This window comes from Xenopus laevis, chromosome 8L, assembly GCF_017654675.1.
Source record: "Xenopus laevis strain J_2021 chromosome 8L, Xenopus_laevis_v10.1, whole genome shotgun sequence".
Classification (NCBI taxonomy): Eukaryota; Metazoa; Chordata; class Amphibia; order Anura; family Pipidae; genus Xenopus; species Xenopus laevis.
In genome coordinates, this window is record NC_054385.1 from 94970650 (window position 1) to 94997155 (window position 26506).

At 38.5% G+C, this 26506-nt stretch overlaps 3 protein-coding genes across 8 annotated transcripts in view; 1 reads left to right on the top strand and 2 right to left on the bottom strand.

Moving 5' to 3' along the window:
* Positions 1–4492, bottom strand: part of kiaa0586.L (KIAA0586 L homeolog) — a 117784-nt gene extending 113292 nt beyond the window's left edge. For all 3 annotated transcript variants that reach the window (XM_018230729.2, XM_018230728.2, XM_041573108.1), the window contains exons 1-3: positions 3752–4492; positions 1019–1083; positions 73–154 (exon numbers count right to left, since the gene is read on the bottom strand). In XM_018230729.2, coding sequence (XP_018086218.1) covers positions 73–154; positions 1019–1083; positions 3752–4307 — 703 coding nt within the window. In that variant the 5' untranslated portion in view covers positions 4308–4492. The remainder of the gene's footprint in view (positions 1–72; positions 155–1018; positions 1084–3751) is intronic.
* Positions 4493–7101: 2609 nt separating this feature from the next.
* timm9.L (translocase of inner mitochondrial membrane 9 homolog L homeolog) lies at positions 7102–12119 on the top strand (the record flags this gene model as incomplete). Its single annotated transcript, NM_001171731.1, is given in 4 exon segments — positions 7102–7170; positions 9487–9553; positions 10805–10900; positions 11460–12119. Coding segments are annotated over 3 exon segments (270 nt in total). The 3' UTR covers positions 11595–12119.
* A 2433-nt stretch (positions 12120–14552) lies between these two features.
* Positions 14553–26506, bottom strand: part of arid4a.L (AT-rich interaction domain 4A L homeolog) — a 46651-nt gene continuing 34697 nt past the window's right edge. For all 4 annotated transcript variants that reach the window (XM_041573113.1, XM_041573111.1, XM_041573110.1 and 1 more), the window contains exons 19-25: positions 26193–26385; positions 26000–26062; positions 23916–25082; positions 21232–21336; positions 20331–20543; positions 18313–18459; positions 14553–16570 (exon numbers count right to left, since the gene is read on the bottom strand). In XM_041573113.1, the coding sequence (XP_041429047.1) occupies positions 16467–16570; positions 18313–18459; positions 20331–20543; positions 21232–21336; positions 23916–25082; positions 26000–26062; positions 26193–26385 (1992 nt within the window). In that variant the 3' untranslated portion in view covers positions 14553–16466. The remainder of the gene's footprint in view (positions 16571–18312; positions 18460–20330; positions 20544–21231; positions 21337–23915; positions 25083–25999; positions 26063–26192; positions 26386–26506) is intronic.

Consider the following 26506-nt stretch of genomic DNA (forward strand, 5'->3'; position numbering starts at 1 on the left):
AGGAACCTAAAAACTACTTGCCCAGCACAAACTAGTGTGGCTTGCACAAATATACACAATGAATTAACTTACCTTTTGTCTTGTTCCCATTTTGTATGGTTTCATCTTTCTTTCTCATATCCATAATATTCTGCAAATGTTTGGTCACATATACCTTTAATCAAAGTAGAAAAAAAAAACCATACTACCTATTACAAGGATAAAGGTAAGGAAAAAAACACACACGTAGGGTATATGTTACCAGTAAAATTGACATATTCAAATACATTCAGCAGCTCTGAGTATGGATTGGGAATGTTTTCTTCCCATTGCCCTTTACAAAAAACCATGTAAGCAACTAGCTTTAAACTAGCTTTTGTTCACCTTCAAACACTTTTTTCAGTTTAGTTGTTTTCAGATAGTTCTGCAGAAATAAAGACTTCTTCCAATTAGTTTCTATTTGTGATTGTTTTTCTAATATTGAGGTGTAAAGTTTAATTTTTCACCTTTTAAAACAGCTCTGGGGGGGGGGTGGCCAGTTCTAGCCATTTTCTAAATTGATACATTTCATTGATACATTTCTTATCTTTGTCCCTGCTGAGCAGAATCCCTGAGTTCCATTAAAGACAGCTGTAAGAATTGATACAATAGTTGCTAATATTACACAGATGCTGCTGAGAAATGTATTAACTAATTGTAACAGTTAAGATGCTCCTGGATCACAGCTGCCAGACCGAAACACAAGAGACACGAACATTAAACTTTAAACTTCCATTTGTTTAAAATGATAAATAAAAAAAAGAAAGCAATTGAAAAGTCTTTATTTCTTGTTTATCCAACAAGAAAAAAAAAGAATGCTTTTTTTCTGGTGAGCAATCTGAAAACAACTCAACTGAAAAAGGTGTTTGGAAGGTGAATAACCCTTTCAAGAACATGTAAGCAACTAGCTTTAAAAGGTATATATTATTCAGCTTTGGACCATTACCACTATTCCATGCACGACTATTATTGCAAAACTGCATTTGTAGTCCATAGTTACCTTTGGTGGTGATGGCTCTCTTTTACAAGCTGATATCTTTGTCTTTTCCAAAGCATTTACAGCATCTATATTGAATGAAAAGTGAACAATCATTTCAGGAGAAAAACATTTTGGAAGAACAATTACATGTTGGCAAGAAAGTAACGAACAGAAACCAGCAAAGACCAATATAAAACCAAATATGCTGTGAATATTACATTCTTTGATTATTATATTCTGCCAGAGCTGATTTTAAGGTGCAAAATATTAAAAACATAAATTGGGTTTACATTTAAATATTAGTTTCAGGGAAGGATTTTCCGTTACTTTTCTTCATATATCCTGCATCTATAAAACCACTCCGTAGTCATATCAATTCCTTCCCTGTGTTTCTCTGTCTTCTATAAAAAATAATTAAATAATTACATTTGCATTTACTAAACAAATAAGACGGTGTTAAGATGGTGGCTGGCTATCTACACCAGGACCAAAGAAACACTATAGCCCCAGCATTCTATTGTAAACAGAATGCCAAGTTAGCAAACAGGCTTTAAAATAAAAAGAATTGAAATGAAATATCAAGTCTTGATATACCTACTTAAATGAATAAAGCACTACATAGGGCCCTGCAAACGTACTCAAACCCTTGACCAATCCCATCATTTTACGAATCCTACCATTATTTTTTTTTCTCTGTGATATTTTATTTTAAAGTGATACATGGAAATATGCTGTTTGTACTGTTGCGTCTACTGACCAGTACAGAATTTCTTTTGTAACATGTAACAGCAAGATATGATGGTAAAGTAAAAATATACAGATATGGAATCCCTTATATGGAGACCCATTATCCAGAAAGCCCGGAATTATATACTTCAGAGTTCATTTTAGGCAAATAACACCATTTTTAAATTTGATTTCCTTTTTCTGTAGAATAATAAACCAGTACCTTGTACTTGATTGCAACTAAGCAGTATAACTCCATTATGGTGACAAGGTGGAAAGATTCCTTATAAGGTAGTGATGTGCGGGTCAGGCTTTTCCCGACCCGCACGCCTCCCTCAATCCGCTCCCACCCAAGCCCGACTTCCGGGTTCCATTTATAGACCCGCGCCGCCCGCCCCGTCGATGACGTCACAAAAGGGGCGGGGCGAGAGGCATGCGTCTATAAAAGTTCAACCCAGAAGTCGGAAGCCGGCACTTGGAAGGTCAAGGGTGGGGAGAGCAGTCAGAAGAGCTCAACCCGAACCAGCCTCCTGGAAAAGGGGGTGCGAGGTTGGCTCGACTCGTGGGTAAACACGCAGGCCCGCACGTTACTATTATAAGGATATACCCAAGTCCCAAGCATTCTGGATAACAGATCCTATACCTGTATTACAAAGAGTCTTGGGCATACTAAGAGATTCTGTACATTTTGGTTGGATATCATTGTCATTTACATGCCAGTGTAGGATTTCAGAATCCATTACTACGAGAGCATAAGATGAGGGTCTTAATATTTTTACAATTCTTACAAATGCCAGGATATATTTGCTTTTAGAATGCATGCACATATGTACCAATTTATTTTTTTCTTTCCACTTGGACTCACAGCAACTTGATAGCCAGCAACATTGTAAGGAAATTATTTATGACAGCACAGTGATATAAAGACTGTTGTGTAATTTTAAAGGAGGCATATAGGATAAACAAAAAAAACCTCATTTTGTAGGCAATTATGTATACTGTATGGTGTTGGTTTCACATTGTGCTAAAAATGTATATTATCTTTAAAAATTGCCCCTTTATTGTAGATCTCTATAGATCAGGGGTGGGTCCAAACTTTTTGCAACAAGGGCCAGATTTGGTGAGGTGAAAATGTGTGGGGGCATAACATTCTTTGAACCATTAACATCATTTAACGCATTTAAACAAGGAATCACGTAGCCGTAGCAGTAATATTTGGGCACATTAGTGAAATGATCTGCTACTTGGTCTATACTGCTGCCTGTGTGCTGAAGTTGTTAGCAATAGACACCTACTTGCATGTAGTGATGCGCCGCTCTCACATACTTCTTTATTTTACTGTACTGGCACATCAGTACGTCTATTGACACCTTCAGCCCTAAAGAAGTATGTGAAGCGGTGCGTCACTACGTGCCAGTATGTGTCTATTGCTAACACCTTCAACACACAGACAGCAGTATAGAACAAGTGGCAGATCATTTCACTAATGTGCCCAAATATTACGTCTACGCGATTCCTGATTGCACTGTGCTGGCAGGCAGCATTATTATTAATTTCATGATGGAGGCTGAGGGCTGGTGTAAATTTGAAAACGGCCGCATTTGGCCCCCGGCCTGACTTTGGACATGCCTGCTATAGATGTTCTCTGGTCCTGTCCTGTTTCAAATGAGTGGTGGGTGTCTCCTAACGATCCCTGCCAGAAGCACAGTAGGAGGGGGACAGCCAATCACAGCTCTGAAATCACACAAGACAGGCTTCAGTTCCCTATCAGGTCAGCCTAGCTGCTGATTGATTCCTATCCTACAGTGCAGTGTGCTGAGTGCCGCCAGCTCCCCTGCACAGTCTGGGAAAGGAGGCAGCAGGAAGTGGAACAGATGGACGGGACTAGTAAGGATTTTGCATAAATTTTCAGTGAAGTAACCAGAAACACACCTTTTTAAGCACATTCTTTCTATATCTAAAAGAGTAAAATGTACTGGAACATTTTTGTTTTTTAAATAAAATGTCTCTTGAGGTGTTTTTATGTACCTGATCTGCTGTCACTTAAAGTAAACCTAGCGGCAGGGTACTTGTTGGCAGGTAAAGCTGGGGGGATGTAAGAGGCGTCCTGCTTTCTGAAGGCAAAGTCTGGGTAAGGAGAGGGTATCTCTCTCAGTCGTGTTAGTGAGATTTGCACCTTGCCGCCCAGAGGGGCACTGGAACTGTCTGTGGCACCACCAGGGCTTATCACTGATCCTGCTTTGCAGCTCACATTGTTTTTGGGAGACTCAGTCTCCTCCGGTTTCTCTGGTGCCCACCCTGTGGTGGAATCGCTCCTCCAGTCACCCAGCATTGTCCCAAAAGGAGCAGCTGACACTGCCCGGCTCTCTCTTCCCACTGCTGCGCCACGTTCCAAGGTTCCCTCCTGATGCCAAGCTCCCACTGAGGCGGTGTCACTGGCAGACCATGCACCCAGTCTTTCGCTGCCCTGTGCCCCTGCCAAGTTGCCAGGAGTCCTGTGGATACTGGTGGAGCGGATGAGCACCTCGCTGGCTGTGCTGCTGCCTTCTGAGTCCCAGCTCTTATCCGCGATTCCTTCCTTCATGGCGCCGCTCTCCTAGCGCACAGCACTTCGAAATCTTGTAAGTGTGCAGTCGTCCTACTGCTCAGGCACAAGCACATCATACAACTACAATCACCGGCCCTGTCATTGTGACACAAGCTGCCTCCCAGCAACAACGGTCGCCGCGTCCGCCCCCTAAACGATCCGGCCGGAAACAGCTACTAAAACATTTGCCCGAGTCAGAAAAAGCCATAATTGTATTATAGGCCAGAAAAGAACAGAAACTTCACGATTTAGGGAATGTCGTTCAATATGATGAAACAATTTACATGGCCTGTGCAAATTATTGCAGTCATCTGACAAAGCCTTTAGACATGGCTGAATTATAACGCCGGACAGCATTTCAGAGGATCCTGTTGTAGCCCAGGTCTAATTTTGAAAAGCAGCTAAACCAGGCCAAAACTAGCCAAGAGGCACTTCAAAAGTAGCCCAAAAATAGCACAATATGCGGAGTGAAAAAATTCTAAAGAAATTGATAAGTTTATGTGAAAATGCACCTTTTTGATTTTTTTTCACTGTTCACTGCACACAAATTTTCCCATGAAGCAGAATGGGACCGATTCGCTTGTCACCAGGGACGTAACTTCAGAGGGGGTTTCAGGAGGTATAGGGGCACCATAAGGCCCTAATACATATACAATTTCAACAAATATTTGTAAAATAGGTAAACCTCTAGTCTAGACCATACCTCCCAAGATTTTGGAAATAAAAAGAGGGATACAAAAATGACCACGCCCATTTTTGTGGCCACACCCCTTTTTACTATGTTCTTTTTACAAAATTTGCAGGTTATGAAAGTTTGAACATATTTCTGTGTTTTTTTCCAGTTATTACAGTTTTGCTAATGAAGGTGAATTGCCCTTTAAGTTTAAATTCTCCCAAGAGACCTGTTATCTTGTTTTTTTACAATTACTTATTTGCTTATATCAAAATTGTTACAAAAGTATCTTATCTGCAGCTGTGGCTGTTCTGGGCTCTGGGCTCTCTGCCAAAAGCCAATTAAGTTAGAAACATTGTTTCTTTTTCTGGCTGATCAGAGCAGAGAAAATCGTGACTTTCCAGTACAAATGAGGCACTGCAGGTTGAGCTGTCAAAAGAGGGAATGTCCCTCTAAAAACGGGACATTTGGCAAGGATGCTGTTTAACAAATTTTCCCATGAAGCAGAAAGGGACAGATTTGCCTGTCACCAGGAACATGACTTCAGAGGGGGGCATAGGAGGTATAGGGGCCCCATAAGGCCCTAATAAATATACAATTTCAATAAATATTGGTAAAACAGATAAACCTCTAGACATGTTGGGGCCAGCAGATTTTTGCCACAAAATTGTCTGAAATTGAGGAAAGTCACCAGAAAAAGGGACAGGAGATGGGAGTACAGAGCCCAAAATCTGGTAACTCCCATCTTCTACACAAGTCACTCCCATTGTAGTCTTCTGAGTATTGTAGTCTTACATTAAACTTGGCAGTTGGCAAATTGTAAAACAAAAACTACATTACCCAACATGCATTGGGAGATGCAGGCTTGGCACATTAGGGCAAAAAAAACGTCTGGTTTCCAAATTACCGACCAGCCAAAATGCCCAAAAAATTAGCCCAAATCCATATCTTGGTTAGTCTGTACTTTCAAAACCCGCCTGGGCTTTAAATTAGTAGCCCAATTTGTCTGGAAACCCGCCAACCTGGCAACCCTGGTTGTAGCTGTTCAGGAATCAGTTTTTTATTTGCTGTGTCAAAGTTCAGCTACAATGGTGGGTACAGATAATATTGTATATTGTTATAAAAATCAACATTCCATACACATACTACTTGTTCTGTTTTGAGCGAACCAATGCCCACGATATAAGTTATTAAACATTTAGAGAGACACAAGATGGGCATCTGTGAAACAGAAACAGAAGTCAGAATAAAGCTGGCCATAGATGTAAAGATTTTTAAAAGATCCAATCGTTATCGTGAGACCACAATTATCTCTACATGATCGTTTAAATGTACGATGTGTCCATCAACTAAAAAGACCAATTTGCCAGAAAAACAAAGGGTAGCTGCCTGCTTGGCCCTGCAAACATAGATAGGTTGCACTGGGACCGACAAAGATTTTTAAACCTGGCCTATCAATTTCCTGACAGATGTCAGCCGAAAAATCGTAAGATGTACGATCGTTCGAATCCCACTAACTTCACTGTAATTTGACGGATTGGTCGGACTGCGCTGAAATCGGTCGTTCACCAAAGAAGAATCGGCGCGTCTATGGGGACCTTAAGGATGTAGTCAATTATAAACAGCACTTCCATTTCCCTCGAACCCGATACAGTGAATTTATTAGCCATATTACACCACTCCTTTCCTTCAGAGTCTCAAAACTGACTGCAGGTGTTCCGTGTCTTTTCACCGTTTTAGACCTCTTTAATTCCAAATTCAATAATGAAAAGGAGATCTTTTATAAGCACATATGTTCAAATATCCTGCATTAGTGTTTTTTTTTTTTTGTTTTTTAATTGAAATATTCATAGGACATAAGGGGACGGAACTATCATTTCCGGGGTCTGTTGATTGTGAGACGCAGAGCGCTCCTAGCAACCACTAAACTTTGCATTCGAACGTAAAACATTCGACGGTACGATAAAATAAAGAGACGAGCTGACTGCCGGGGGAAAAAAACATAAATCGAGCTAGAACTAATGCGTTCTTCATAAAATTCACGAGGTAGATTTTTTTTTTGTTCCCTTTTGGACGGATGCACGTGAATCGGCCGAAAGTGCTGTCGTAAACTGTGGGCTGTGTTCGCCCCGCCCACGTGCAGTTGGTGTAGGACAAGGAGAGCAGGGAGCTACCGGGAGATACTGAGTGAGTACAGAGAATCTAATGAGAGCCTGCCCTTGAGAATATTTTGCTTTGTGTCTGTGTGTATATAGAGACTGTCACATTGTTATATGCGCTCACACATGTCATTGCAATGCACAGTCAGTGTCAGAATTCATGGGCTTATTATAGCAATAGTGGGCAGCCTCCAGACTCTTCTGCCAAACGGCCTACAACATCCAATGCCGATGAATGGGTTAAAGGCCCCGGAAATCCCTATGTTTTCCCCCTAACAGAGATCCCATGTACTAGTGAATGAATGCTGAAATTATATTAGTTATGCTGCTAGTATTTTGTATTGCCAATTAGCCGAGGTAGCACTGACCGCTCTTTGGCATGGCCTATAGCTAAAGGTGTAAATGAAAATGCTTTCCAATTAAAATGCTATATTAGATCAGAGGATGTTTATATTGTTAAATGCACCATGTTGTGATTGGTCATTTCCCAAGGTCACGGTGTCCCCTACTGAGAACCATATAGTATTAATGTATGTAAAGGAAAACTATACCCCCCAAACAATGTAGGTCTCTATAAAAAGATATTACATAAAACAGCTCTTATGTAAAACCCTGCTTCATGTAAATAAACCATTTTCATAATAATATACTTTTTTAGTAGTATGTGCCATGGGGTAATCATAAATAGAAAATTGCCATTTTAGGTAAAAATAAGGGCCGCCCCCGGGGATCGTACGATTCACAGTGCACACAAACAAACCATACTTGAGTTGTGTCTTTTGCTTCCACACTTCTTCCTGTTACAGTTAGAGTTGTAGTATTTCTGGTCAGGTGATCTCTGAGGCAGCACACAGAACATCACAAAATGGTGGTTCAAGGCAAAAAATGTAATAGGGCAAGATTTACTTAAATAAATATACCAGTTTAACAAGATTCTTTAATATGCTACTTAATATGATATAAACTATCTGTTGCTTAAGTGTTCATTTTGGGGGTATAGTTTTCCTTTAAGGAGAACTAAAGCTTAAAGGAGAAACAAACCCGTAATAAATAAAAAAAAACCCTACCCTACATGTGCTGGTCATGTGCTTTCAGAAAGAGCCAGCACTTTAAGATGGAACTGCTTTCTTACAGGCTGTAGTTCCTCCTACTCAATGTAACTGAATGTCTCACAGTGGGACCTGGATTTTCCTATTGAGTGCTGTTCAAGGCAGCTGTTATCTTGTGTCAGGGAGCTGCTATATGGTTACCTTCCCCTTGTTCTGTTGTTAGGCGGGGGGTGATATCACTCCAACTTGCAGTAAAGAGTGGCTGAATTTTATCAGAGCACAAGTCACATGACTGGGGGCAGCTGGGAAACTGACAATATGTCTAGCACCATTTAAAGATTTTGAAATTAAATTTAAAAAACATCTGTTTGCACTTTTGATAAACAGATTTCAGTGCAGAATTCTGCACAATTAACTGATGTGTGTTGAAAAAAACATGTTTTCCTATGACATATCCCTTTAAATAAAGAACTAGGCTTGAAATGTTGTATATTATGTTTTGGGCTTATGTTTCAGCCCAAGGCAACCACAGAGCAGGGAAGATACAGTATGTTCCCCAAAAGATGCCCCAGTAGCTCCCCCTCATCTTCCCCATCTGCTTTTCTTTCACTGCACATGCTCTGTGCTGTTGTCCGTTACTGAGCTTAGGCACCAACTCAAAATATACAGTACACATAGAATATAAATGTTACAGTATAAGGCAACCCTGTTTTCCATGAAAATACATATTTATTATAAAGCATTAACAGATGTTCCTGTAATAACTTACTTGTTCCTTAAAGGAGAAGGAAAGGTTAAAACTAAGTAAGCCTTATCAGAAAGGTCCATCTAAATACACCAGTAAACCCCCAAAGTAATGCTGCTCTGAGTCCCCTGTCAAAAGAAACACTGCATTTCTTTCCTTCTATTGTGTACACATGGGCTTCTGTATCAGACTTCCTGCCTTTAGATTAAACCTCATTGCCCTGGGCAAGAGCATGCTCAGTTTGCTCCTGTTCCCCCTCCCCTCTCTACTGTAATCTGAGCCCAGAGCAGGGAGAGACTCAGGCAGGAAGTGATGTCACACCACATTAATACTGCATCTCCTATCCTAAACAACAGAGTTTCTAGAGCTTTTTACTCAGGTATGGTAAAGCATTCTACAGAATAAATATAGCATTCTAGCTTGCACTATTGCAGCTAATCTATTGCCAATAAAATGCCTCCGTAGCTTTCCTTCTCCTTTAAGATAATCCGCACTGCTGGTTCTGACACTAGAAACAACTTAGTAAAATATAAATGTGCTTAATTTACAGGTAACTGATTTTAAAGTTAGCAACAGTTATGGCGGCACAGATGTCCGAGTCTGATCAGATCAAACAGGTAAAGTGTTTCTACTTGTGTTTGCTGCTTCAATCATTTTGTTTACTTGCGAGCTAAAATAAGAGAATTTTCGTTGAATGTTTGCACTGTGATTTTAATCTGTAAAACATTTTTTTTAGCTTTTAAAAACAGTGAATAATGTTGAAGGTCTGTTAAAATCTATTGATTTTCTAAAGTTGCAGATAATAAGATTTCACTATGTTGTCAGAGGGCCAACTGGTAGAAGGGCATTTCTTTGTTACCCTGGTATTTTGGGAGAGGTTGTCCTCAAGGTTGGACAGAGAATCCCCAGCCAAAAACTATTTCCTTTCTTATTTTAACCATGTTATACAGTAACTATTATATTTAGCACTGGGAATATCTAATTCTTGTGAGAGTGGGCCCTTGATGTCGGTGGTTTTGGTGGGCCCTTGATGGCATTTAAAAAAAAAAAAAAAAAAAGATGTATCCTACCCTTCATGGTAGAACCCCCTATGTAAATAACTACATAAACATACAGTGTTCTAAGGTCATCTGCTGCAGTACACCCTTTCTCCTCCGGCTGCTGTTTGTGTGCAAGTACCTGATAGGCTGTCGTACCAGTGTAAATACTATCTCCAGACAATCAGATCCAACAGCCTGAGGAAAAGGTGTACTAAAGTCCATCATCAGCAAGTTCCAAAGGTCAGGTGCACGGATTTTGGGGGAAACATTTTTTACTTCATTGTTTTGTGACAAAAAGTCACACGATTTCCCTCCCTGTCCCTAATTTGCATATGCAAATTAGGATTCGGCGTTGGTTCGGCCAGGCAGAAGGATTCGGTCGAATCCGAATCCTGCTGAAAAAGGTTGAATCCCGAACTGAATCCTGGATTGAGTGCATCCCTAGAAATATCTAGGGATGCACTGAATCCACTATTTTGGATTCGGTCGAACCCCCAAATCCTTCGCGAAAGATTCTGCCGAATACAGAATCCTAATTTGCATATGCTAATTATGTGTGGCAAGGGGAAAACATTTTTACTTGCTTGTTTTGTGACTGTTCTGTGATTTCCCTCCCCACCTCTAATTTGCATATGCAAATTCTGATTTGGTTCAGCCGGGTAGAAGGATTCGGCCGAATTGAAATCCTTCTGAAAAAGGCCGAATCCCGGATTCGGTGCATCCCTAGAAATTTCACTACAGACTCCCTTTGGCAGTATCATTTACTGTAGAGGTAATGCATGTTCTTATAGTGGTGCTGGTCATTCATTCTTATACTTTTGTCATTAGTTCAAAGAATTTCTTGGGACGTATAATAAACTGACCGAAAACTGTTTCCTGGATTGCGTGAAGGACTTCACAACAAGAGAAGTGAAGGCAGAAGAGGTATGTTTCACATGATGCTTGTAACCAATCAAAGAGAGAGTTTAGGGGGACAAGCCATGGGGAAGAGAGCAGCCTTTTATCCTTATACAATATTATTCATGAATACATTTCTTTGACGTGAGACTTTACATGTGATAACGTATAAGGGAAGTTTATTATAAACAACTGCGACAAAAAGACTAACTCCCACTGTACATGAAAAGGATCCCATATTTGTTATTATTGTCTAGTAAAGTGAGGCTTATGGGTTTTCCTTTCTTTTACAATTGACCTTAGTTTGCTTTAAACAAATTGAAACCATTGCTTTTGCAGACATGGAAATGTGTTTCTCATCTGTATTATTATATACAATTACATGCATTTTGGTATTTGAAAGTACATAGCATACATCCTTCTCCATGGCTGGGGTGTGTTCCATTCACAGGTGTGACAGATGCAACAATATGTATATGCACAATATGTAGATAACTATGGCTGAGATGTTAAAGTGTAAGTGTGATTTATGTGCTGTGGCTTGTTTTATATGTGTATTGTTTTTCTTTTCACATTTGCATCCCAGATGACCTGCTCAGAACACTGCCTACAAAAGTATCTGAAAATGACCCAGAGGATATCAATGCGATTTCAGGAGTACCACATACAACAGAATGAAGCTTTAGCTGCTAAAGCCGGACTTCTTGGTCAGCCTAGATAGATAACTGGCAGCAACCCTACAAGGCTGTAAAGATTCCAACAGCTTGTTGCCCTGCAAGACAAAGATTCAACAGAGTGTTAAAGGCGTGTCTGCCCTCCATACTGCAATGGCAGATGTGCACAATTAAAGGGATGGAGTAAGCTTGAATCAGCAGGGACCAGCTATTTTTTATCTTTCCATGGCATCGCATAAATGCCCACCTGTTGAGATTAAAAATACTTTTGTAATAAATTGTTTAAAAACATTAATATATCTTCATTTGTTCACTAAATGTTAAAATGCAAACTGACAATTGGTTGGAATTAAAAGAAATGTTTTCTCTTCATTTTTTTTCTTGGAAATGTCATGTTTACCTGAAAGTACTTATATGGTGCCCATGTATAAACTGAAGGATGAAAGCAAGCAGTGGTAGCCATTGAAATCCATCCCCAGCACCCCACAGGCTACCCAAGAGTGCCATTGTACTTGATTTTCCCCAGTTGGTCTTTTTGTTATATTAATTATAAAAGTGTCACATTAAAGAGATGTGTTGTGTAACTTTGTATAGATTATCATAAATCACAGACAATTTAACTTCCCCGGCTAAGGGTAGAACTTGGAACTGCACCCTAATTTTATTAAACATAAAGCCTCAAAAACACAATATATAAGAGTAAGTTTTCCCAGGCATCAGGCCTGGGTTATGGTTGTAGTTTTTGTGTATGCTGCTTCACAGGCATTAAAGGAGACATAAAACCAAGCAAGTGCCATCTCATTATACATGTATCTAAATAAAAGAAAAGGTAATTTTTTGTATCTTTCGCCCACTACTTTAAATAGATATTCCCCCAAATCCTTGCAGCAATCACCCAGCTGTATGTTGCTTTCCCCTACAGTTCATACAGGCTGGTGACACTGGCAGTTTGAATAGCAAGAAGTGAATGTAGATTTATGAGCAAAGAAGTCTCTACGATGGTCTATCACAGTAGGCTCAGTAGCAAGTTTTTACACCTGCCTTCCAAACTGTTAGGAACCTGGCAGGAAGCATATTTGGCAATTACTTGCATACTGCTGGGCCGAAGATAGGAGATTGGTAGAAACCAGCAAACAAAAACTGTCAGCTCGCCACCCACTTGCAGATACAGGCCCCCTGTTTGCTTCCCACAGCAGCACCTGGGCTCATCCCTGGTTTCCACACTCGCATTCACTTGGCTTGGTAATGATTTTCTGCACTCATATCTGGCTACAGTGGTTTTCCAAAGGAGCGACTAACTTCTTCCTGTGTGTGAAGGCAAGCTCAGCTGAACTTGAAGGTTTTAAAGGGGTTGTTCACCTTCCACTTATTTAAGTTGTTGTTTTCAGGTTGTTCCCCAGAAATAGACTTTTTTTCAATAACCTTCCATGTTTTTTAATTTTTTCAAAATCTAAGTATGGTTCTGTCTCTGGTGTTTGAGTCTGGCAGCTCAGTAATTCAGATGCAGACTCTGAACTGTTACAATTTTGCTACATTTAGTTGATACATTTCTCCGCAGCATCTCTGGAGTATTAGCAACTATTATATCAATTCTAACTGCTGCCTGTAATGAAACTCAGGCATTCTGCTCAGCAGGGACAAATAAGAAATGTATCAACTAAAGGTATTAATCTTGTGGTTGCCTGGGTCTGTGTGAATTAGTGATGTCCGGGTGGGTTCGGGCCAACCCCTGGACGAAATGAGCGGGTCAAGCTCTTCTGCTCTCCCTGCCCACGACCTAGTACTGCCGGCTTCCGGCGCTGGAATTTATAGACTTCCGCCTGCCCTGCCCCTTTTGTGATGTCGGGATGGCCGTGGATCTATAAATAAAGGGGAGCAGCGGGCCCGGGTCAGATGCGGGTAGGGAGCGGGCGGGTTAGGGTCGGGTGTGGGTCGAGAAATTCTCGACCCGCACATCACTAGTGTGAATGTACAGGAAAGTAACTTTACTAAAATGAAAACAGCAGAAGTTATGCTCTACTGTGCATGTGGTGGGATGCCTAACAAATTGCCACCCTCACTTCTTCTAAAAACCGCAATGGAGTATTTTGCTTTTCCATTTTCTAACACCCCCATAAGATCTGTATAAACAGACCGCTCCTTTCAAACCTTTTTCAGCAATTACAAAAGGGATGTTATGCCTTCTGAGTAACAATGTGGGTGACAAAATGCCATCCAATTGCCCACAAAGTAAATCACTTTAGGAATATTACTTATAACTGGGTGAAACTGCCTCACAAATAGTGTTTACATATGGGATTATCCAATTGCATATAAAAAAAAAACTATTTATACAAGTGGTTTACATATGGGCTGTTTTATACAATATATGTTTATAGCCACCTGCAATAGGGTTTAGTTTTCCTTTAAGGGATGACTTCTCTCCATGCATAAGAGGAGCTTATAATGATTTCAAGTAAGAATCCACCTCCCTGGTACAGAACAGACAATATCATATACAGGTATGGGACCTGTTATCCAGAATGCTTGGGACCTGACGTTTTCTGGATAATGTATTTTTCCGTAATTTGGATCTTCCTATCTTAAGTCTACTAGAAAATCATGTAAACATGAAATAAAGCCAATAGGCTGGTTTTGCCTCCAATAAGGATTAATTATTTTTTATCTGGATCCAGTGCAAAGTACTTTTTTATTATTACAGAGAAAACGGTAATTGTTTTTGAAAATTTGGATTATTTGGATAAAATGGAGTCAGTGGGAGACGGCCTTTCCGTAATGTGGAGCTTTCCCAATAATGGGTTTCCGGATAAGAGATCCCATACCTGTACTGCATGTCCTTTCTAGTTATTAAGCAACACAAAAAGGTATATGTCACATATTGCATTTAATAAAGCTGATATAGTTGTTCAGTGTTCCGTTTCACTGCAATACAAACACACTTGAATCAAAGTGATTGAAGACGTTCAGTCAAGAGAGAGGGAAAAAATGAGTAGTAGAAATAAAGCTACTTTAAACCATTGCCTTTATTAATGCTCTTAGCGGAGCGCTCTATACATACACAACTCTGCGTTGCTTAAGAAAGACAGAAAAAGTGCATTTTACAGGAGTACTTTTTCTTGAACCCCCTTTGGCAGCCAAGGAGTTAAATACTCTGTGCTGAAAGGAATCCGACGTACACGTTAACAATGCGGCAAAATAAAATACATTGATTTGTTTAGTAATGCTACCCCTTGCTAGTGTTTAACTCTTTAACGATCAGCTCTTGTAAACTCATTCTGATATACAGGCAAGGGTTAAGTCTCACCCCTGGTTTCTGCATACCCCAGGCAGAATAAAATTATCCTCATCATCGCCAGAAAGCGAAGTCCGTTTGTTGACCCTTCTGGCAGGAATGGGATAAATGGCAATGAATGTTTTACCAAACTGCAGTGCTTTAATATATATATATGGATATAAGATAAAGCTGGGGGTCCTGATTACAAAGGCTGTGTTGGGATATCCCAAGTATCTGGTTAAAAACATTGGTCTAGAGAATCCATATTGGTTAGTCTACAGTATATTAAACACAGATAGAAGGGTAATAAAACCCCCCCCTTTTTTTTTAAATGTACAAACATGAGTAAAAATTGTTTTAAAAAAATCACTTTTGTACATGGATATGAAAAAATCTTTTAAATACAGACTTCAGGATTATTTACAAGTAGGAAGGGCCCGTAGCCTTCACATACACAGGTGCATTACTACAACGCTGCGTGCGGGAGCATCACTCAGCAGTATAGTAACATGGAAACTGGCTTAGAAAGAGTCAAGAGGACAGACATTTCCTGCAGGGTGTTAAAGTACAAAGACTGCCAAAGTTTTAGGAATACGAGAACAGCTTTTCAGTGTTGTAGAGCCAAGCGCCAAAGAAAAAAAAAACAAAGAAAAAAAACACTTTTTAAGAGCTACTGTGTTTGTATTGGTAGAGAACTAAGCTAGACCCTTCTCTTCATTTTTTTTATTTTTTTTTTAATTTTTATTAATATTTTAAAAAATACATAAAATACAACATCCAATGTTTGAATAAATATATTTAACAAGTTGCAAGATAATACCTTATTTTACACAAAAAAAAAAAAGAGGAAAAAAAAAAAATCAGCTTTAGAAATCTTGTTAAATAACTTCGCCGTTGTTATATATTTTCTTTTTGTCTTTTTTTGTAACAAAATAAAAACTCTGAAAATTACATAGAAAAAAAAAAAAAAAAAGACAAAATAGATTTGCCAGGGGGTAAGAGAAGTCCGCTGAAAACATTCACATTTCCACTGTAAACATTAATAAACATTTAAAATAGTTGCATAATCGTGTGCTCTAAATTCCTGTAAAAAGTGGAAGACGTCTTTTGAATGTCGTTTTCAGCCAACTACACGCACTCCCTTTCACAATGTATTTTGTCTCGCTTTACAGCTTTAAAATGGGGGGGGGGCACTCTGCTGAACATATTGGGCTTTGGCAGTTCTGTATTATCGCAAGTGCTTCCAAAATGAAGACGTTAGAGAATGAAGGTGAGACGCAGCCAGATGGAATGCAACGCTGCAGCTGCTGTTGTTGTTGTTGGTATATGATGACTAGCAGTCACTTCCCAGGTTTGTTTCTATGGGGCCCTGTAGGAGTCTTGTTCTTCAGTGTAGTCAAGACTGTGGCCCACTAACTGCTAGTCTCCTATCCCTAATAATCTTATTTAATAAGAATAAAAGAAAAAAAAAATGGTGAAAGGGAATTCATTATGCAAAATCAGCAGAGGATTATTGAAAAAAAGAAAAAAAAAAAAACCAAACACTTGGCAATGTAAAACCAGTAAGAGTGCTTTGTGTGGTGGTATACTGGGGGATATTTGCGTCCATGGCAGCAGACTGCTGGAAAGGAGAAGAAGACATGTATCACCTGCACTCCAAAGCAAGAGTGTTCTGTGGGGGAGAAGCAGAAGAAGGGCTCATTCCCATCTCGGATGATCCTGAAGACATTGAGGCTCCTGTATTAGACACTGGAGAGAGACAAAGAAGCAAACGTAAATACTATGAACACCTACATGCATCTTACCAGCAACAAAGACGCACTTATGAAATACTAAATTATTTTTAAATCGTGTTTAACTTAAAGTAGAACTAGGGATGCACCGAATACACTTATTTGGATTTGGCCGAACCCCCGACTCCTTTGCAAATGATTCGGCCGAATACCGAACCGAATCCGATCCCTAATTTTCATATGCAAATTAGGGGTGGGAAGGGGAAAACATTTTTGCTTCCTTGTTTTGTGACAAAAAGTCACGTGATTTCCCTCCCCGCCCCTAATTTACATATGCAAATAAGGATTTGGATTTGGTTCAGCGGAATCAGAATCCTGCTTAAAAAGGCCGAATCCCGAACCGAATCCTGGATTCGGTGCATCCCTAAGTAGAACTAAACCCTAAAAATGCCATATTTTATACACTGAACTTATTGCACCAGCCTAAAGTTTCAGCTTGTCAATAGCAGCAATGATCCAGGACTTCAAAGTTGTCACAGGGGGTCACCATCTTGGAAAGTGTCTGCGACACTCACATGCTCAGTGGGCTCTGAGCAGCTGTTGAGAAGCTAAGCTTAGGGGTTGTCGGAAATTATCAAGCAGAAAATGAGGTTGGTGCTACAGGGCTGATAATCAAATTCTGATGCTAATTGCACTGGTTTCTGTGATGCTATGTAGTAATGATCCATATTAATTACTAATCAGCCTTATCCTGTGACATTTATATTCTATGTGTAATGTATATTTTGAGTCGTCCCTAAGCTCAGTAAGTGACAGCAGCACAGAGCATGTGCAGTGAATCAGCAGAAAAGAAGATGGGGAGCTACTGGGGCATCTTTGGAGGCACAGATCTTCACTGCTAAAGGACTGTGGTTGCCTTGGACTGGTACAGAAGCTCCAAACATAATGTACAACATTTCTAGCTACTTCTTTAGTTTACCTTTCCTTGTCCTTTAAAGGGGACCTGTCACCCAGCCATAAAAATCTGTATAATAAAAGTCCTTTTAAAATGATACAAACCCAAATTCATTCCCATACCAGTTATAAATGCATTTAAAACTCTCAGCTCTCAATCATATATTGACTGCCCCTCCTCTATGCCTTAGGCATAGAGGCGGGGCAGGAAATTACCTTCACTTTCCATTCTGCACTTCCTAGATGTCACTGCACTCCTTACATTACCCACCATTTTCAACATCTAATTGTGTATTCAATGCATGGGCATGGTTATCAGGTCCCCCATTCTAACATATAAACAAGATGTTGGGATGATCTAAAGCTTGTCTTAATAACAGTGTCCACAAAATGGCTGCTGCCTGCTTGACGTGATTGTAATTTTCAAGACTAAAAGAAACGAGACTTAAAAAATGTATTTAGTGTAACTGTAGTTTATTTTACTTGGCTAATATCATTAACATAGGATCTGGAATTGTTTAATAAGTTGACAGGTCCCCTTTAATTTTCTTTTCTCTACTTGCTTACTACATGTACAGAACACTCCATTTCTGTATATATATATATATATATATATATATATATATATATATATATATATATATATATATATATATATATATATATATATATATATATATATATATATATATATATATATATATATATATATATAAAAAAAAAAACATGCTGTTATTAGTCCCATGGAATTCATCAACACAATGCAATCTACTACATATTATTTTATTATAGTTCATGTCTTACCTTCTCTGTCCTTCTTTTTTAACCGTTTTCGTCGTCTGTCTATTGTGGCTACTTCTGATTTCAAGGACATGTAGTATTTTCTCATTTCCTGCAGCTTTTCTTGGAGGAAGACGATCTTCTCAGTGCCACTCATGTTATCCAGTTCACCTAAGGATAAACAAGATGTGGTGGTTGGAAAAGAAACATGCTGGTATATGTAATTCTTCCAAACAGAGTATTTACTATACATGAAAGATCTACTAATTTTTTTTACAAATAATCACACAGAAAAAGAATCTATAAATCTCCACCCTGATCATCCACGGGTATACCTGCTGAAGATTCATAGTATATCCGAGTGGTGGTGTTTACTGTGTATGAGTAACAATGGAACAGTAACCTAACTCTCAATGCATCAGCTATATGTTGGTAAATACTACGTAGCTTTCCTCCCCGATTCAACTTTTAACTTTTTAAGATATGGTTTCTGGGCATATGTTTTTCTTTTAAAGAGATACTGCCATTGGAAAAAAACAATTTTTTCAAAATGAATCAGTTAATAGTGCTGCTCCAACAGAATTCTGCACTGAAATCCATTTCTCAAAAGAGCAAACTGATTATATTTATATTCAATTTTGAAATCTGACATGGGGCTAGACATTTTGTCAATTTCCCAGCTGCCCCTGGTCATGTGACTTGTGCCTGCACTTTAGGAGAGAAATGCTTTCTGGCAGGCTGCTGTTTTTCCTTCTCAATGTAACTGAATGTGTCTCAGTGGGACATGGGTTTTTACTATTGAGTGTTGTTCTTAGATCTACCAGGCAGCTGTTATCTTGTGTTAGGGAGCTGTTATCTGGTTACCTTCCCATTGTTCTTTTGTTTGGCTGCTGGGGGGGAAAAGGGAGGGGGTGATATCACTCCAACTTGCAGTACAGCAGTAAAGAGTGATTGAAGTTTATCAGAGCACAAGTCACATGACTTGGGGCAGCTGGGAAATTGACAATATGTCTAGCCCCATGTCAGATTTCAAAATTGAATATAAAAAAATCTGTTTGCTCTTTTGAGAAATGGATTTCAGTGCAGAATTCTGCTGGAGCAGCACTATTAATTGATTCATTTTGAAAAAATTTTTTTTTTCCCATGACAGAATCCCTTTAAGGTTATATTAAGGGGCAGATTTATCAAGGGTCGAACTGAAAATTCGAATTTAGAATTTTCGAGTTTTTTATGGTCAAAACTGTCAAGTTCGACTAGTGAGTTATTCAAATTAGATCCAAGTTCTTTTTTTTTTAAATTCAAATTAGATTTTTGATATTTATCATACTCTGGCCCTTTAAGAACTTGAATTCGACTATTTGCCACCTAAAACCTGCCAAATTGCTGTTTAAGTCAACGGGGATCAATTTGGAGTTGTTTGCAGCCTTCCTGACATTCGAGTTCAATTAGAATTTGCGGGTCGCTTCTAATAATAAATTTTGATTGGTCAAATTTCGAGTTCATGGGAGTTTTAAAAAAACTCGAAATTCGACTTGATAAATGTTCCTCTAAAATTTTATTTATCTGGGGTTGGAATCTTGGACTATATAATGGGGGGGGGAGAGCAACTTCTTTAGGTCATTCTTTTTCTTGATTATTTTTACAAAGAAAAGCTCAAATTCCTTGAAAGGATGATGTTGCAACAAGCACATACGGCAATATGAGATCCTCAATATTTAGCTGGTTAAAGACTTAGGCTTGTTCATGCCTGTGGGTTTCAAGGCTGTAATGTTTGCTCCAGGTGCATGATGACTTGTAGTTGACACTAGGATGTATTTATTACAATAGACAAGTAGACTTTGCATTTAGAAATTTGTTATACTTTCAGAAAATAACTGGGGTGTCATGAGCTACTTTCAAGCTGCCCATTGTAACCAAAGAGAAGTTAATCCTGTTTTGTTCATTGTCCTCATGCTCTAAATTATTTTGCTAACATCTCTAAGAAGGGTGAAAAACACATTATGTCTTCAAAACAATTATATATTACAGAATATAAGCCTTACTTAGCTGCAGAGTCCATTTGTATGCCCTGGGTGATGTATGCGGATGGTGTTTTTCTCGATGCTTCTCCTTTTCACCATCTTTATGATGAGGGGAGGTGATTCTGGCAGGAGATCTTATGATCTTTTGTGTTTTGGGAACACCCGGGTGTTTAATAGGAGTACATTTACTGGAAATATCCAGTGTGGAAAGGTCTTCACTGTCACTGCTTTGGCCTGGGAACAAATGAAAAGTATTATTTACATTTACAAAAATACACCAAGAAATGTCCTCAGTGTTAAACATTTATGACATTAGCAAGACCACAAATATGAAGTCTAGTGTAAATTGGTATGTTGTACCATTAACAGTTGCATAATGTTTGCTCTCATTAGAGGGGTTGTTCAACTTTGAGTTAACGTTTAGTATGATGTAAGTAGAGAGTGATATTCTGAGACAATTTGCAATTGGTTTTCATTTTTTATTATTTGTGGTTTTTAAGTTATTTAGCTGCTCTACAATTTGCATATTCAGCAATCTGGGTGCTAGTGTCCAAATTAACCTAGCAACCATACATTGATTTGAATAAGGGACTGGAAAATGAATAGGAGAGGGACTGAAGAGAAAGATGAGTGACAAAATGTAGTAATAACAATAAATATGTAGCTTTACATAGCATTTGTTTTTTAGATGGGGTCAGTGACCCCCATCTGAAAGCTGGAAAGAGAAAGCGTGAAAGAGTCAAAAGAAGACTGCAAATAATTAAAAAACTATAAAAAATAAATAATGAAGACCAATTGAAAAGTTGCTTAGAATTGGCCACCCCTTTAATGGGATATTTCCATAAATATAAAAAATCTGGTCTGTATGTGGTATTTAAGCAGAATCATGATCATTTAAGCTTCCATTAATGCTCACACTCACCTATGCCATTCTTTTCAACTTTAGATGAAGAACTTATTCGCTTTGGTGTGCGCTTTTGTTTCTTTGCTAATGTTCCACTGAGGCCCTCATTCATTCTTTTATGACCTGAAATAAAACACATCACACAAAGTTACTACTAAAGTCAGTTGCAATGATGTTCACAAACACACTGAAATAAAACTTCATTTTTAAAGGCTATGGCACTGTGGGTAGTTCAAAAGACCTTTAACTGTCAGTCACCAGTCACTCTGCTTAAAGTGGACCTGTCACCCAGACAAAAAAGCTGTATAATAAAAGTCCTTTTCAAATTGAACATGAAATCCAAATTCTTCTTTTTGTTAAAGAGTTCATAGCTGTTGTAAACTCATTTAAAAATCTCAGCCATCAATCAAATATTGCCTGCCCATCCTCTGTCTATGCCTTGGGCATAGAGGCGGGGCAAGCAATTACTTTCACTTTCCATTCAGCATTTCCTAGATGTCACTGCTCTCCCCACATTCCCCCAGTTCTCTTAACCATTTAATTGTGTAACCAGGGCATGGGGATGGAGATCAGGTCCCCCATTTTGGTGCACAAACAAGATTCTGAGATGATGTAAGGCTTGCCTTAAAAAAAACAGTGTCCACAAAATGGCTCCTGCCTGCTTGCTATAATTATGAATTCCCAGACTGATGGAAACAAGACTCAAATAATTCATACAGTGTAATTAAAGTTCATTTTGCTCGACTAACATGATAAAATAGGATTTGCAATATTTGTTTTGGATGACTGGTCCCCTTTAAGACAAAGAGTAATTTACCAGTAACCAATTCCTATTAAAAAGCATTGGTTTACTCTCTGCTTAAGACAAAGAGTTATTTGACAGTAACCAATTTCTATTAAAAAGCAGTGTTTTACTTTCTGCTTAAGACATCAGGTTTTATCCTCTGCTTATGGCAGACATTTGGGAACACTACGGTGAGTATTTAAGCAGTTTCTTGCACTAGGGATGCACAGAATCGACTATTTTAGGATTCAGCTGAATCATTTCTGAAAGATTCGGTCGAATACCGAACTGAATATGAACTCTAATTTGCGTATGTAAATTAGGGAAATAGGGGGAAAGAGGAAAAAAATATGGTAAAAAAATGTTTGACTTCCTTGTTTGTATGATGAAAAGTCATGTGATTTTTTTTTGGATTCAGTTCAACCTGGGACTTGGATTTGGCTCAAATCTGAATCCTGCTGAAAAAGGCAGAATCCTGGATTTGGTGCACCCGTAGCAGACACTGACAGTGACTGCAACAGGCAGAAGATTTTCCAGGCTCTCAATGGGACATGGTGACCGATAATTAAAGGTGAAGTATACCCACTCAAAGATGTTTTTCCCTTGCACCATTAACATAAAACTTAGGCCACATAAATGGCTGCCGTGACTTAACTTTCTGCCCTTAGAAGCAAAGTTACAGAAGATGCATGCAGTATGGTTAACTGGTGTAGTGCAGAGTGTCATTTATGTAATCCTATCCATTGTTCTGGCTTTTGCAAATCAGAAAGTTTTCTTAACATTCATCAGCTGCTCATGTTGAGGAGGCAAGCTGTTGGAAGCCACTAAGGACACAGCATTTCTTTGATTCACATTTGACCTATGTGACTCGAAGGACAGTTGCTAAGATGTGATGACTACTAGCGACCATGATGCACTTAAACATGGCATGATTGTAAAACATCCATCTGAGGAAAATAAATCTACCTTGTCCTTGAAACACTGTGTACATTAGCCTGCAATAAATAAACAACACTGCATACTGCATGCACTGCATACAAACTTCCAGCATTTGTACCTATACACACGTGGTTATTCATGGTGAACAGGCTAATTAAAGAGGAGTTAACACAGCCCAGTCTTCCCATTTGGCCTGGACAGCAGAACGAGCAAACTCAAATACATCCAAATGTTGGCCAATGTGGCTGAAAACTGGGCAACATGGGCCTATGTTACTGTCCAAGTATACTCGTAAATTGATGCATCAATTCTATTGTCCTTGGAAATCCATAATTCCTCAATCTTTAAAGCAGGGGGTTTAAACCTGTGGACAAAACTAAAATGCTGTTTAGACTGTGCCACCATGATTCACTTTGAAATTCTAATGTTTCCTTGATATCAACTTTTAATTATAAGTTATAACCAAATCTTTAGTACTTGTATATCTACAACCAGATATCCTGGATGCATTAAGCGGTTTGAAAACTATTAAAAAACTATTAAATTAGCAACCTTTAGAACGGGCTGGTTTTAAAACAGCTGGTGGGCCCAAAGTTGTAAATTTTGGAGCATTTCTGTCTGAATGCATAAATATTTGTGCATGTCACCATTAGTCTTAATTGTGCATTCATCTTTCAGAATGTCTCAGATAAAATGTGTATATTACACATAAATGTTCTGCCATTACGTCCAAAAGGTGGGACACTTTATGAATATATTTGGTGCAAAAATAAGCTAATTAATTTGATTTATTTAACACCAATTTCAGTCACCAGTTTCATGAAACCATTAGAAATTATGCATACAACATCCACCTTGCCCATTAGGTTGTATGTTTAACAGACACTGTATTTAAGGCTGAATTTACCCTAGAAGAAAACATTATATTTAAAACAAATGTACGTCTTGCGTATAATTAACAAAAAAAATCCTAAATTACCCTTTTCTCGCATTTCGGATTCCTGTGCGGTTATACTACAATTGCTTGACGTAGTGCTGGCCTCAAATCCATTTGCAGATTCACTCTCACAAAGGCCTTCCTGGGATTCGTCTGCCACACTATCCACTTCAATTGTTATGTCACTTTCACTTTTTATACTGTGAGACTCATCATGGCTGAGTGCAAGAGGAGATGCCACAGAGTAATTATGAGGCTGTATTGCAGGAGGCAGCGTAGGTGGGTGTATAGTTTGTGTGTCTTGCTCCACCTTATCCATTACTATGTCCTCTACCTTATCCTTTTCATCAAAGTCACCCAAATCCACTTCATGGCACACCAGATTTTCAGGCCCAATTGTGGGCATTGTGTCCTGGTCCTCTTGGTAGGGCATATTAGTGATTTCATTCAGTGGTATATCAAATTCATCAGTCCTTGTGCTTTGCACATGTTCAAGCTCGGCTGTTAAGGAGGGCATTTCCTCGTTTACATTTGGAAGCTCCTCATCTTCATCAATGGCATTAAAGTGTTCCTGAGCCTCATTGTTTTGTGCAGGTTTTTCCTCTGCAACAATGATAGGCAGTTCTGGGTCGCACTCTGCACACAATTTCTTGTCAGGAGAAGACTGCTCTAGTGGTTTCCTTTTTAGTCCTTTTTTCTCCTGTGCAAGTTGGTCACTTGGAAGTTCTACTTCCTTTGGAGTGAAGGGTAGCTCCTTACTTTGTAAAGGGGATAATGATAGAAGGTCTAATGTTTCTTCTTCCACACGAGGCTCAACCAATGTATCTTCTTGAGTTACTGACAAACATTTTGTGTTCTCTACCGAAGGATCTTTTGTTTTACTTCTCCTTCCCTTGGACTTTGGCAGATGCTCTGCCTCCTTCTTTATTTCTTCTATTTCTTCTATTTGTTCTGTTTGCTTTCCATAAATCTGAATTATTTGTTCACTTTCCTCCACTTCTTGTTTTAATGTTTCTGCTGGCTTTGTTGGACTGTGTTCTGAATCTTTTGAAAAACAAATTAAAGGCGCAGATTCTTTTACAGGACTGATTTCAACTAGGCTGTCAATGTTCTCTGGTTCTTCTTCAGCCTTTGGTAGAGCCTCCTCCTCCTCTTTAACTGATGCCTTTTCTGATGTTTCATCAGATTCACTTTCAGATGTGCTTGAGTCTGGGATGGGAAATAAAAAAACAAGAGATAGGAATAACCTGTTATTGAAATCAAAACCCTTTTTTTGCTAAAAACGGAATTTAAAAAATGTCTTTACTGGTAATACAAAATATTTAAATATATTAATAAAGAACACATTACATGAATAGCCTGTTAAATTATTTTTGTTAGCAGTGCTTAGTCATGCTACAAAATTGGTGCTTGTCAAAACTCCTTGAAACTTGTAAAATATAAGCAATAATGTACCCCTTTTGTTAAAATAGATCAAGGAATCATGCAAGGAAAAATTAATGACAATAGGGCGCGCAATGACTATATTAAAACTCATAAAGCACAAGTTATTTTTTATGAAGAAAAAACAATAATAACAATAGTGCTTCCCTTTTGAGGAGTGAATTGCCATACAGCGATTAAAATAATAACACCAAAAAAAATGAAAGTTTTCAAGTAGTAAAATTATATGTAAATAATGTACAGTTGCCCTGCACTGGTAAAACGGATTGGTTAGGTTCAGAAACATTACTATAGTTTATAGAAACAAGCTGCTGTGTAGCAATGAAAATAGGGCGAAGGATAAAAAGTGGATAACTGATAAGCGCTGTAGAATATAATGGTGGAGTTTATCACAGTGTATTTATATAAACTATAGTAGTGCTTCTGAAGAAAGAACATCAGTTTTAGCAATGGAAGGTAACATTACATTATAGTTTATTGACATTAACTATTTCATTTTTCAGGTTACCGTTACTTTAATTACTTCAAAAGAAGAAGGCAAATAACTAAAATCTATAAAAACTAATGAAGACCAATTGAAAAGTTGCTTAGAATTGGCCATTCTATAACATACCAAAAGTTAACAAAAAGGTGAACCACCCATTTAAATCACAGTGATAATGCTGGGGTTACCCAATACCCACCATTTGAGCATCTGTCAGAATCATATAATCCCGAGCTCCTCCTTGTTCTTCTTCTGGCTGATCCTATTTTACAATGTAAAAAATAAGCACTGTAAGTGCAATGAAGATGCATATGTGCAACAGTATACATTTAAAACAAAGTGTGTATGACCTTGAAACCTTCGTTATCAGTTTTTTTAATGTGCAAATTTACCTTCAAGCCCATTTGATAATGATGAGCTATCTGATAAGCTGTTTCTCATGCTTTTAATGGATGACTTGCACTCACTAGTAGGAGATTTTGGAAGAACGCAAGTCATATTAGTCTGAAGAGTTGACTTTAAAGGAGGACGGCCTCGTTTTGATCGCTTATCATCCTCTTTCTTTTCATCAATTTCATCTTTATTCTGGCAGGAAAAAAATCTTAAATTTAGTCTATATTATGATCTGTGGTATTTGCAAAATTAGGAATAAACATGATTATTCTTCTAGAGATCTCGAAGTGGTAAGTGCCCTTTCACAATCAAA